Source organism: Eleutherodactylus coqui, chromosome 6, assembly GCF_035609145.1.
Source record: "Eleutherodactylus coqui strain aEleCoq1 chromosome 6, aEleCoq1.hap1, whole genome shotgun sequence".
In the NCBI taxonomy this organism is placed as follows: Eukaryota; Metazoa; Chordata; class Amphibia; order Anura; family Eleutherodactylidae; genus Eleutherodactylus; species Eleutherodactylus coqui.
The window spans coordinates 178,324,761-178,337,686 of NC_089842.1; the positions used below are offsets into that span (position 1 = coordinate 178,324,761).

At 45.4% G+C, this 12,926-nt stretch overlaps 1 protein-coding gene across 1 annotated transcript in view; it reads right to left on the reverse strand.

Moving 5' to 3' along the window:
- EHD4 (EH domain containing 4) overlaps nucleotides 1-12,926 on the reverse strand; it is a 60,507-nt gene that overhangs the window by 5,351 nt on the left and 42,230 nt on the right. Inside the window, exon 4 of the mRNA XM_066608324.1 lies at nucleotides 11,480-11,892. Coding sequence (XP_066464421.1) covers nucleotides 11,480-11,892 — 413 coding nt within the window. The remainder of the gene's footprint in view (nucleotides 1-11,479; nucleotides 11,893-12,926) is intronic.

Sequence of the window (12,926 nt, forward strand, 5' to 3'; positions counted from 1 at the left end):
TTTGCATACATAATATGCAGTGAATAGAAGCCATTGATGTCAATTAGTTCATTCACATGATGTATATTTTCACACAGCATGACCTATTTTGTTGCGTACTAGGCACCCCAATAGGCCATTGAAGTGAATGGGCCGCCCAAATACGTGGTGAATGCCCAGGAAGCCCATGTATTCACTGAATATTGGTGCACCATCTCAGTGGGCCCATCTGCGCTTTTTTGCGTGTCCAAATATACAGGCATAAGCGATTTCCGATTGCGCAAATACACAGCGTTTTTGTGCGACCGAAATATGATTACGCCCGTGTGAACGAGCTCTAATAGTGACCCCTATAGTGGTCGCAGTAGTTATAGTGACTATCATAGTGGCCCCAGTAAAAATATTGACCCCCACAGCGGCCCCATTAGTAACAGCGAGCCCCACAGTGGCCCCAGTAGTAACAGCGAGCCCCACAGTGGCCCCAGTAGTAACAGCGAGCCCCACAGTGGCCCCAGTAGTAACAGGGTATCCCACAGTGGCTCCAGTAGTAACAGGGTATCCCACAGTGGCTCCAGTAGTAACAGGGTATCCCACAGTGGCTCCAGTAGTAACAGGGTATCTCACAGTGGCTCCAGTAGTAACAGGGTATCCCACAGTGGCTCCAGTAGTAACAGGGTATCCCACAGTGGCTCCAGTAGTAATAGCGACCCCCACAGTGGCCCCAGTAGTAATAGCGGCCCCCACAGTGGCCCAAGTAGTAATAGTAACCCCCACAGTAATATATACCCCCTCACGAGTAATAACCCCTCAGCAACATCATCCCCAGCAGCAATATTAACCCCCCCCAGCAGCAGTAATATTAGCACCCGCCAGCAGCTGTAATATTAAGCCCCCCCAGCAGCATAACCCCCTCCCCCAGCAGCATAACCCCCCCCCACAGCAGTAATATTAATCCCACCCCCCCAGCAGCAGTAATATTAATCCCCCCCAGCAACAGTATTATTAACCCCCCCCCCAGCAACAGTAATATTAATTAACCCCCCTAGCAGCAGTAATATTAATTAGCCCACCCCCCAGCAGTAATATTAATTAAACCTCCCCAGCAGCAGTAATATTAATTAACCCCCCCAGCAACAGTAATATTAATTAACCCCCCCAGCAGCAGTATTAATTAACCCCCCCCCCAGCAACAGTAATATTAATTAACCCCCCCCCCAGCAACAGTAATATTAATTAACCCACCCTCCAGCAACAGTAATATTAATTAACCCACCCTCCAGCAACAGTAATATTAATTAACCCCCCCCAGCAGCAGTAATATTAACCCCCCCCCAGCAACAGTAATATTAACCCCCCCCAGCAACAGTAATATTAACCCCCCCCAGCAACAGTAATATTAACACCCCCCCAGCAACAGTAATATTAACCCCCCCCCCAGCAACAGTAATATTAACACCCCCCCCCAGCAACAGTAATATTAACACCCCCCCCCCCAGCAACAGTAATATTAACACCCCCCCCAGCAACAGTAATATTAACACCCCCCCCAGCAACAGTAATATTAATTACCCCCCCCAGCAACAGTAATATTAATTACCCCCCCCAGCAACAGTAATATTAACCCCCCCAGCAACAGTAATATTAACCCCCCCCAGCAACAGTAATATTAACCCCCCCCAGCAACAGTAATATTAACCCCCCCCAGCAACAGTAATATTAACCCCCCCTCCAGCAACAGTAATATTAACACCCCCCCGCCAACAGTAATATTAACCCCCCCCGCAACAGTAATATTAACCCCCCCAGCAGCAATAATATTAATTAACCCCCCCGACTAGCAGCAGTAATATTAATTAGCCCACCCCCCAGCAGTAATATTAATTAACCCTCCCCAGCAGCAGTAATATTAACCCCCAGCAACAGTAATATTAATTAACCCCCCCACCCCCCAGCAGCAGTAATATTAATTAGCCCTCCAGCAACAGTAATATTAACCCCCCCAAGCAGCAATATTACCCCCCCCCCCAGCAGCAGTAATATTAACCCCCCCCCCCAGCGGCAGTAATATTAATTAAACCCCCCTCCCAGCAGCAGTAATATTAATTAAACCCCCCCCCCCAGCAGCAGTAATATTAAACCCCCCCAGCAGCAGTAATATTAACCCTCCCCCAACCCTTATACTTACCTGCTCCCTGCAGTCAGTGCCGCTCTCCTGCTCGCGCTGATCCTGGCTACACATTGTCGGCAGTGTGTGCGCCCGGCATGCTTCCTCACTGAGTCCTCTCCTGCGGAACTGAAGAGCAGGGGACTCAGGGGAGGAGGATCCTGGCTTTACACTGAAGTCAGTGTACGCCGGGAACAGCGGTAATAGCGCGATTGCCAGCGGGGAGCTGCGGCCCCCCAGCTGGTAATCGCTTCAGTGGTGAGCGGCGTCGGCATGCCGCGGGCCACATAGCACGAGGCAGCGGGCCGGATTCGGCCCGCGGGCCTTGTGTTTGACACATGTGACATATAAAATGATCGATCCGACAATGTAAATATAGAAAGAAAAAACATTGGATCATTCGCTTTCTGTGTTAAAGGGGTTGTCCCGCGCCGAAACGGGTTTTTTTTTTTTTCAATAGCCCCCCCCGTTCGGCGCGAGACAAACCCGATGCAGGGGTTTTAAGAAAAAAAAAACGGATAGTACTTACCCGAATCCCCGCGCTCCGGTGACTTCTTACTTACCTTGCGAAGATGGCCGCCGGGATCTTCACCCTCGGTGGACCGCAGGTCTTCTGTGCGGTCCATTGCCGATTCCAGCCTCCTGATTGGCTGGAATCGGCACACGTGACGGGGCGGAGCTACGAGGAGCCGCTCTCTGGCACGAGCAGCCCCATTCAGAAGGGAGAAGACCGGACTGCGCAAGCGCGTCTAATCGGGCGATTAGACGCTGAAAATTAGACGGCACCATGGAGACGGGGACGCTGGCAACGGAACAGGTAAGTGAATAACTTCTGTATGGCTCATAATTAATGCACAATGTACATTACAAAGTGCATTAATATGGCCATACAGAAGTGTATACCCCCACTTTGTTTCGCGGGACAACCCCTTTAATTTAAACACGGAGAGCTTTCAGACAGTATTTTGAAGCAGTTAATGTCAAGAGTAGTTCGTGGAGTATACAGGAAGGCTATTTTCAAATAAAAATAACTAAACTATCTAATCATTTTTTTTTAAAACACATAGGCCTCATGTCCATGGCCGTGTCGGACTCTGCCAGCAGAATGTCGCAGCAGAGTCCGACACGGTGCCCCACAAAGACCCCGTACTCACTGTGAGCACAGCGGAACTATCGCGGGACGGACGGCTTCCATTGACTACAACGGAAGCCGGACGCATGGTATTCCGCGGCAAATAGAACATGCCGCAATTTCTTTCATGCTGCGGAAATCTGCAGTGGAATTCCACAGCGTGAACATTGCAAGGCAGAAAGCTATTAGGTTAAATAGAAGCTAATAGCTGCGGAATAACGCTGTGGGAAAACTGTCCACGGGCATTAGCCCATATGCAGTCAAGGAGGAGAGAAAAGGAAAACCAAGCCGCTTAAAGGAGTTGTCATTTTGCTGCAAAACTTCCAGTTCCATCTCAGGCAGGTATGTAAATGATTAGATTTGTGATGTGATTGGATGAGCGGTCTTGTCACCTGAGGCCCTACAAGTGGTTCCCCCTTGGCCTATAAAGGCTCTCAGAGGCTACTTGTGTGTAGTGACCTCTTCTTCCACTTGTGTAGAGCTTGTTGACCACTAGACACCTCTACGATGTAGAGAAGAGATTTCACCTGGTAAGAGATTTTGAGAGGGCGCGCAGCTGAGCTCACTGGCCAAACATAAGGCACATACCCATAGACATATTTTAAAAATGCTATAAAGATTAACCAACATTTAACCCCTTGAGTGGCACGCCCGGAAATTTTCCGGGACGAGCTCCACTGCCCATAGCGATAAAGCTCGAAAGATTTCCGGGCTATGTATCACTATGGGAGCTGCAGAGCACAATGCCACAAGCTGTGACAGTGTGCTCTGCCTGCACAGTCCCACACAGAGCAGTGCAAGGGCTTTGAAAAACCAGCAGAAGATATTGCCGATCTCCCAGCAATCTCCCTGCTTTGTTTACAGGTTGCCATAGAGACCATCGGCTTGTCAGAAGCAAGCCGATGGTCTCTGTGGCAGGGAGAGCTGGTTGTTAGCTGTCAGAGGACAGCTAGGTACTAGCTCTTACAGCAGAGATCAGAGAAAACCTCCGATCTCTGCTGTGTTAACCCTTTACATGCTGCAGTCTGTGACTGCAGCATGTAAAGGGCTGTCACTGCAGCATGTAAAGGGCTGTCACCATCGGACCCCCGGAATGTGATCAGGGGGTCCTGATGGGTCCCTGTGGAAGTCCCCTAAAGGGACAAAAAAAAAATAAAAAAATTTAAATTAAAAAAAAAAAAAAAGTTAAAAATTATAAAAAAAATTATAAAAACACTTGTCTCCCTTTACTTTGTAAAAAATCAAAAATACAATCACACATGTGGTATCCGTGTGCGTCGTAATGACCCAGAGAAGGAAGTTAATACATTATTTAACCCCTTAATGACATGGCCCCTTTATTTCTTTTTTCCCCATTTCTTTTTTTCCTCCCCCCTGTTTAAAAAATCACAAGTTGTCCCGCAAAAAACAAGCCCTTATATGGCCATGTCAATGGAAAAATGAAAAAGTTATGGCTCTTGAGACGCAACTGCAAAATTAGTTGAGATTCAATGATTAGACCATTTTAAGAAACCTGCCCTGGTGGGCACAACAGGGTGGTAGGAAACCTGCCACTCAAGGGGTTAATAGGGTACCATTATAAATGCTGCATATTACAGTTCATGTTATATGCTGTAAATTCTATATTCTGGTAAAAAAAACACTAATTTTTTTACTGCATATAATTTCTTACAAGAGGTGTGCCAGTTTTATTTTTACATTGATTATCCATCTTCAGAATAGGTCTTCAATAAAAGATTGGCAGGGGTCAGGCATCTGGCACCCCACTTGACCGGCTGTTCACAGGAGCACACCAGAACTAGCACAGCTATGTACAGTGGCCCAAAATCATACTGATGGCTCATTGAAGTGAATGGGAGTGAGCATGCAGTACCATTCCTGGCCGATGCTGGGCCTCGGATCCTTTGAAGCGTCATCCCAGTTTCTACTAATTAAAATGGTTGTCTGGAGGCACAAAACCCGACCATTGCCTTTATAATAAATACAGAAGTAAAGCATTTACCAATTAACTTCTCCAGTGAGAGGATTCGCACTAGAGTACCACAGATCTCAGCTCTATATACCCCCTGAATATGACATGAAACAAGTGGTATATATAACAACGTGTCGTACCCATGTGTATAATCTAAAGTTCTAACACTGGGATGCCCATTTCTGCCAGTTCCTAGGACTTGGTTGCTGTCCAATAAAATTTCTATGCGATTGTGAAAGCAATTACGTAACGCTGTGGAAAAATCCATTAACTAGTAGAGTTGTTCCAATTAACAAGTGTGCCGGATACAAAATGCAATTCATTTATGAAAGCCTAAATAGGGGAATATCTCATGTGAAAGCCTAAATAATAAAAACGGAAAGGTTATTTCAGCAACTACTTGCATTTTCTTTTTCCAGCAAAATACAGAGATCCGATCACAGTGGACCTACATGGCACAAGTTGTGGAGTTATCATGTATCGGGCTCCCCTCTGTACTGATAGCACACCATTAAAGGGGTATTCCCATCTCCGTGGGTCTGGTTTCTATCTTAACCCCCTAGTGACCACCCCATAGTGTTTTTACATCTTAGCTTGCTTGGCTTTAATCCCCAGGGACGTAAAAACATGCTCCTTGCAAGGATTAAAATCCTGCAAGCTGTGGACATGACGGCTCCATGCTTCGCGGAGGTAGCCATCAACCTGGAGCTGTCATCCCAGGCCGCGGGACACCCTTCCCCCATCACATGATCACTGGCATTTACCAAATGCCGGCGATCATATGAAACTCCATGAAAAGTTAAAAAAAAGTTAAAGATTCAGCTGCCCTGATGGATGGGATCCATCAGGCCAGCTGAAAATATTCACCCACATCCTCTGCGATGTCCCGTGGCGTTCTGGCCTCCCGATCCCGACAGCGCCTTCTGTGCATGCGCGACAGACGTCTTAGACGTCACCTAACAGGTGCTGTCTGCTCCGCCAAACTTCTCAGAAGCAGCGGCACACTAGTCTGTAGTCTTCAGCCAGAGCTTTCTGATCAGGGGTTTCAAAAACGCTACCTCCAGGAAGCGCTGGCTCCGATTGGTTTTCGAGCGCTGCTTCTCAGCCAATCACTGCAGCACTTAATGAACCAATCAGAGCCATTCAAAGCCGCCGGGTCCATCCACAGTACGGATGAAGAACAGAAACAGGTGCACGCGGACGCCACTGCTGTCAGGGTCAGATTCCGCACACACAAAATATGGTTCAGCCGTGTGCAGGCGGCCTAAGAACTTTTGTTGTTTTGCAGGGAACGTTGTACCATTACTTGAACTGTTTGCCGTCCACAGCTTGGTCTTCTACGTTTTGGGGACATGAGAAGTCAAACTGGTAAGCACTTACTATGAACGTTGCTCAGCAACGCCTGACTCTCACTAGCGGAACTATGGGCTCAAGTACAACAGCGTCGCTAGACTTAACATAGTAACTTTGACCTGGCCTGACAGCTCACTCAATGTATCAAACTAAAATTTTATGATTTTACGGCGGTGGTGAGGATGTCACAAATCTAATGACACCAAAACCATCCACCAGAAGTCACGCACAGGGGTCAAAGTGTGGTGCCTGTAGGCTTTTCTTATATTAAATGTAGGAATGCAGTAGCAGAAGTGGCCTCTAGGGGGCTTGAAAACAGGTTTTAAGAAAACATCTCCAGCACAAAAGAGATTTTTTAATATTTAATCAGCCACCACCTGGGAGAGTGCAGCTGCAGTACGGAAAAGCTCACGAGTTCCTGAGCGCTGTGTCTATTGGAGACCAAGCAATGGTCTAGTACGGACTTTTAGCTATGCTAAGGTATGAGGCCTGTTTGTTAGATGCAAAGTCTATGTTATGTAATCGCCAGGGACTTGTATGTATTTGTGTACACAGTGACGAATAATAGTGTGAAGACTGGCTTGTCCACAGCGTGTGGACTGAGATTTTGCAATCTCATCCACTTTGCTGCTGGTATTATTGTACCTCAACGCCACCGGCAGCCCCTGTCACACCCCTAGCTCCCGATTGGGTCAAGCCTTGAAGGTCCTAGCCGCACAGTGTGCATTGCTTGTTACCAGCTGTGGTGGCTTAGGGTGAGGGCTATTATTCCATATAGGCTTACATTATGAACTTGAATTACAAAAGGATACCTCGCCCTAAGGCACTATGGACAGCAATAAGCAATGCAGAGGCTTCCCCTGTGACTATTCACTGCTTGTGTGGGATGCCTCCCGGACGGCTGGAGGATGAGGGCTCAGTGACAGCCGGCGGCAGTGTGTTGCGTCCCTGTCGTTGGCTGCCTGCTCCGAGCAGCTCACTGTCTCTGTGGCCCGTTACGGCCGCCCCCGTACAGTACAGCTGTAACGCTGCTCTACTGTGCGTCTGGCCGCCTGTCAGAGTGGTTTACCCCAGCGCTGTGCCCTCCGCCCTGCAGCAGCGATGTGAAGGTGACATGCGGGGGGTTCGCTTGTGGGCAGCAGGAAAAGCCCGGCGTCTGTGTTTTGTAGCCCGCCTCGGTAAGCCCCTTGCAGCGGGGGGCCGCTGTATGCCTTTTAAGAACGTTTAGTGCACTTGCTGGTCGTGTCAAGATACAATTATACCTTTGCTGCTTAGGCTTGGGTTTGAGATTGCCGGCGGAATTTCTGTGTGGAAAGTCAGAACAGAAAATTTTACGGCAATTCCGCGCAGTGTGAACCAGCCCTATGATTTATATTGATTTACCACAATAAAGGACAGATTTACTAAGTTTTTACTTAACTTCTGGCCTGGATGTGGTTTACTGGTGTTCGACCATCCATCTGGTGGTGGATGAGCCAACAACCCCCAAGTTGTCACAACTGGTTGAAGAACCCTTAATTAAATGGAACACCTCTTGTATGTATTCTTTATGTTCCTCAGTAGCATATGTCGTTACAATGTACATCGCATCCAAACCAAGTATGGTGTGGAAACAGTCTATACCCTTACTGTATCATTTCATCCTTTTTTTGGGGTCAACATAAAAAGAAAAGTTACATAAGTTACAATATCAAATAAAGTAAGCCTACAGCTATCCAGTTTAGTGCGGAGGAAAAGTGGGGCAAAAATCAGTGTAATACCTGCGAATAAAACCCACTGATTTCAATGGGTTCATTCACATTTGCATATTTTCATGGCGTATTTCAGTCCCATAATTTTAAAGAACATAGCATGTTCCATCTTCATGCGTATCTACAGACTGAAATATTGTACTGAGTATATGGAGTGCGTAAATTCATGCACTTGCGTAACGCGCCGTCTTCTTACGTGACCAAAACGCACAAATTTTTCTGTGTGAACGACCCCAAGACTAAGAAGAAACTTACATAGACAATATGTTTCCAGCAGGCTATAAACAGTTAAACCTTTCTAAAAATGCACTTTAGCGAATGGTGTGAAAGGCGTGCTGGATAAGGGGCACATAGTGTTTCTCTACTACCATGGAGATGTGGAAACAACTGCAGCCAGAATCAGCGCCACTTACCTTATCTCCATCCCTGAAGCCACCTAAAAGTCAACAGTCTGTATCCAACCGCATGAATGCCAGTCCTATCACTGTTCTAAGATACGTGGCAATCACTTAAGGATAGTCACAAGTCTTTTGGTAGCACGTTGGTCTGCAGAAACTGGCAGACATGTCACACCAGTTCATACTCTTCTTCATGTAGTTTATATGAACGCAATTTACTCCTAGCTTTTTGCAGTCCTCGTTTTCAATGGGACAGTAAAACACATCGCACGCCATGTGATGTGCACCCAATTGAAAACAATGGGAAACACTTGCAGATCTTGTAATGTGCCTGAAAGCCGCGCCGCTACTTCACAGAAGTGATAGGAGATGATTTTGCCAGAAAAACGCCTCACATCCGCGTAAAAATGCTCATTGGGGAGCGCAACATTGGGCAGAGTTTCTTGGCCCAGTACCGCGCTCGCCCATGTGCAGCTAGCCTAAGTAAGAGAAAAAGGAAAATCAACACTTCTGTTTTTTTTCCATTTCTTTCAATGGGGTTTTCATTTCTTTAGATGTCTCCTCCAATTTCTTCTTGAAAGAGTACTTATATGCCCTCAACTGCCTCAAAAATGTAGTCACAGGTGGAAGTGGCCTCTCCCAACTCCCATAGAATAAACCACAGATACTCCCAAAGATGATCAAGAGGCATATAAAACGAGAGCCGCTGCTGATCACAATCTCCACACAGCGCAGTTTCCTAGTATCAGCCCCAGATGAAGCCGGCAGACAAAACTTGGGTTAGGTGGTTATTCTGACATTGCTTACCATGTGGAACGGCAGCGGGTTTTTACCTTACATGCCTGATTGTTAATCACCTTTGTGAGTATAAGGGTTTCTGGGCCCTGGTCCCAGTGTCATCTGTACTGAACTATGTGGTTTCATTATTTTTGGATACTAAAGACCCGTTTACATGCAACGATTATCGCTCAAAATTCATTCAAACAATGGCATATGAGCGATAATCGTTGCGTGTAAACACTGCCATCGTTCGCTTTTCAGCTGAACAAGGATTTTAAGGTGAGCTTAAAATCCATTGTTCAGCCGGAGAGAGACAACAGGGACCGCAGGCTGTGTTCTCCTCAGGAGCCACAGAAACACTGAATTCTGCCTACAGGCTATGCAAGAACAAAAAGTAGCTGTGTGCAGAGTTCAGACCACATGCTGGGCTCTGCAAACAGCTCCTGGAGTCCCCTTTACATGCAAATGAAGATTATAAAGGGTTAATGGACATTAGTATCCATTAACACTTTATGCAAAATGATCGCTAAAACTGTTGCTCTTTCAATCATTTGAAAGATTGTCTGAGTGTAAATGAGCTAGCAGCCAGAATCTCTATAAATACGTCCATTTCTAAACAGACTTTCAGCCATAACTGACAGTTTTCTATGTGCCCATATATACTGATGAGGAATATTCATCTTTTGATTATATCTGTACTTTTGTGAAGCTTGGTAAAACCAATCTGTATAAAATAGTCCATAAAATGTGATAATCTAGGCCCCCGAGCGTCCGTCCAAGTGTAGCAGTTTATCAGGCTCCAGATTTGCCTTTGCAACAACCGCAGTGTTAGTATTTTTCCTTCACCCTGTAAGTAACAATATGTTTCAGCACATTGTATGACATAAGTGCAAAAAATACCTTTGCACTTCCCTTGCGAGTTCTAGAACTTCATCACAGGCCAGAGGATTTCTATCTCTGGAAGTTCTGGGGCGTTCCAGTTTATTCCTTCCGAGACCCATGAAGTGCACAGGCCAGACAGGTTATCCAGGTTTTCACAAGTCAAACAACAAGCTTTACAAGAGGAAATGATTTGTCTTCCTTACAAAAGCCAAGACATACAACATTTCCCTCCACCGCAACCAGCCAAGGGCATTAATAGTAGCACAAACCAAGACATATTTTTGGTGTTCTGTCACCATCCCGTCCCTCATTAAAGTCCTGGGAACTGAGATAGATTATACATCCTGATCGGATGCCAACGGTGCAATGTTCCATTGTCATAAGAGAAAATAAGACAAGTAGGTCTTATTATTGGCAAATATATACAAGTGGGTATAATTGACAATTTTTTCCCTACACGTTATTGCCACTCCGTAACACAAAACAAGGATCCAAAATATATCACAAATAACTATTAAATGTATGAGATGGTTAAATGAAACCCATCAGCAATTAGAAGCATCATAAACTAAGTTATGATGCTCATAGCTTAGGTGATGGGGCGATGTGTCTTGTACTCACCTGGTCCCTTATTCCCTTGACCCTTTCTGTGCATACACTCCCATCGAGATAAGTGCTCTGTAGGGATTAGGTAATCTGAAGACTGCATTGGCCAACATGAAAGGCTGAAAAGGGGACTTGAAACTAGCAGACGGAAGGGTCGGTAGAGAAGAATGACTGCAGGTATTATACAACCTCCTATTCCCATCATGGGGCACAATTCTGGCCTGAAATTGAAGGATCCCTTTAAGGATAAGCTGCTATGCCATACATGGTGTTGAGGTACAACACCATTTTTTAGAAGAATATAGCCATGTTTTTCTGATAACCTACAACCTTTAACAGTGAGGAGTTGATTGAATTAACCATGTAGTTTCTTGTAGTCACTAGTATTTTTGTACAGTTCATATAGTTTGCCTGCAAAGATCTATAGGTACAATATGTACATTGCATATTTGTTTAACTTACCTTCGCCAGGCGGGCTCTTTTTATAAGGTCATTGAGTTTGCGCAGTGCAGCATTTTTTGGGAGGCTCTGAATGTCTCGGAATAGATCTTGAGCTTCCATCTCAAATAGCTTCCGATTCTCGGTATTCTGCAAAGGCTTGGCCCAGAAAGAGCCTATGTAGACTCGTACCACCTCAGGAGTGTTAATCACCTTTCCCAAAGACCACATCAGAGCACCATAGACCCTCATCAGCTGTTGTGTATCCACCTGGTCGGCTTTATTAAGCACCACTCTGATTTTATCATCCTGACCACGAAAAGCTTTGATTGCTTCTGAAAATTCATCAGAGATGTCTAGTTTGTGGGCATCAAAAAGCAGTATAATCCGGTCAACACGTTCAGCAAACCACTGCAAGACCTGGCAGAAATCATAGCCTGTAAACAAGAAAAATTGAAATAAGTAATAGGATAAAACACAACAAAAAAAATCACCAATAAGTAGTGACAGTTTAAAAGAACTTCAAGCTGAAACGCTACATAACCCAATAAGCTTCAATTCTTAAAAATACCGATTTCACAGGAGCAGTTGAAAAGGTAGACAATCACGTTAAGGACGCAGAAAACTAAATGGGTTGTCCCATATCAGCAAGTAATTTCCCATCCTGTGGATCACTGGTGGTCAGACCACTAAGACCCTACCAATCCAGAGATTTAACCCCAGCGCATCCTGAAGGTTTGACAGTGATGGCCATGCATGCTCACCAGTAGCAAGGAGCCCAAGTGGTGGAGTATGACAGGCTGCACAGCTCCTAAGACTTCTAGGGAAGTATAGGTAAAGTCCCCTGGTGCAAGCACCGAGTCATGACCAACTCCTAGGGGGACATTGTGACGTTTTCTTGTCAGACTGTTTTTGTGGGATGGTTTGTCATTGCCTTTTTTATCTTTTACCCCCCACCAAGCTGGGTACTCATTTTACCAACCTTAGAAGGATGGAAGGCTGAGTCAACCTTGAGCCAGCTACCTGAACCAAGTGGGGGGTTGAAACTGCTACCTTCAGGTCGTGAGCAAGAGCTTAGGATTGCAATTCTGCTGCCAAACATAAAGAGCCCAGTGGAGCACATTATGGCTTTTTTGTCATATTAATACAAAAAAAATATATATAAGACTGCATAGAACTGGGGCCAGATGGAGGTACAGTAAAGGCCCAAAGCACCTCTATTGGAACTCTGTACAAAAAACACTTACTAAGCTAGAAGTGTTCAATGTCTAAACCACTATTAGAGAAGATTCCTATATGGCAGATTTGTTACAGAAATTGGCTTTAATTAAACAAAAAACAAAACAATTGTTTAAAAAAAAAAAAAAAAAAAAGGAAAAGATTTTCCAAAATAAGTAGAGCCTTGTCTAAATGCAGGACGACAGAATACAGTGTAACATAATAAAGTTAGAGGACAATGATCAACGTGTGA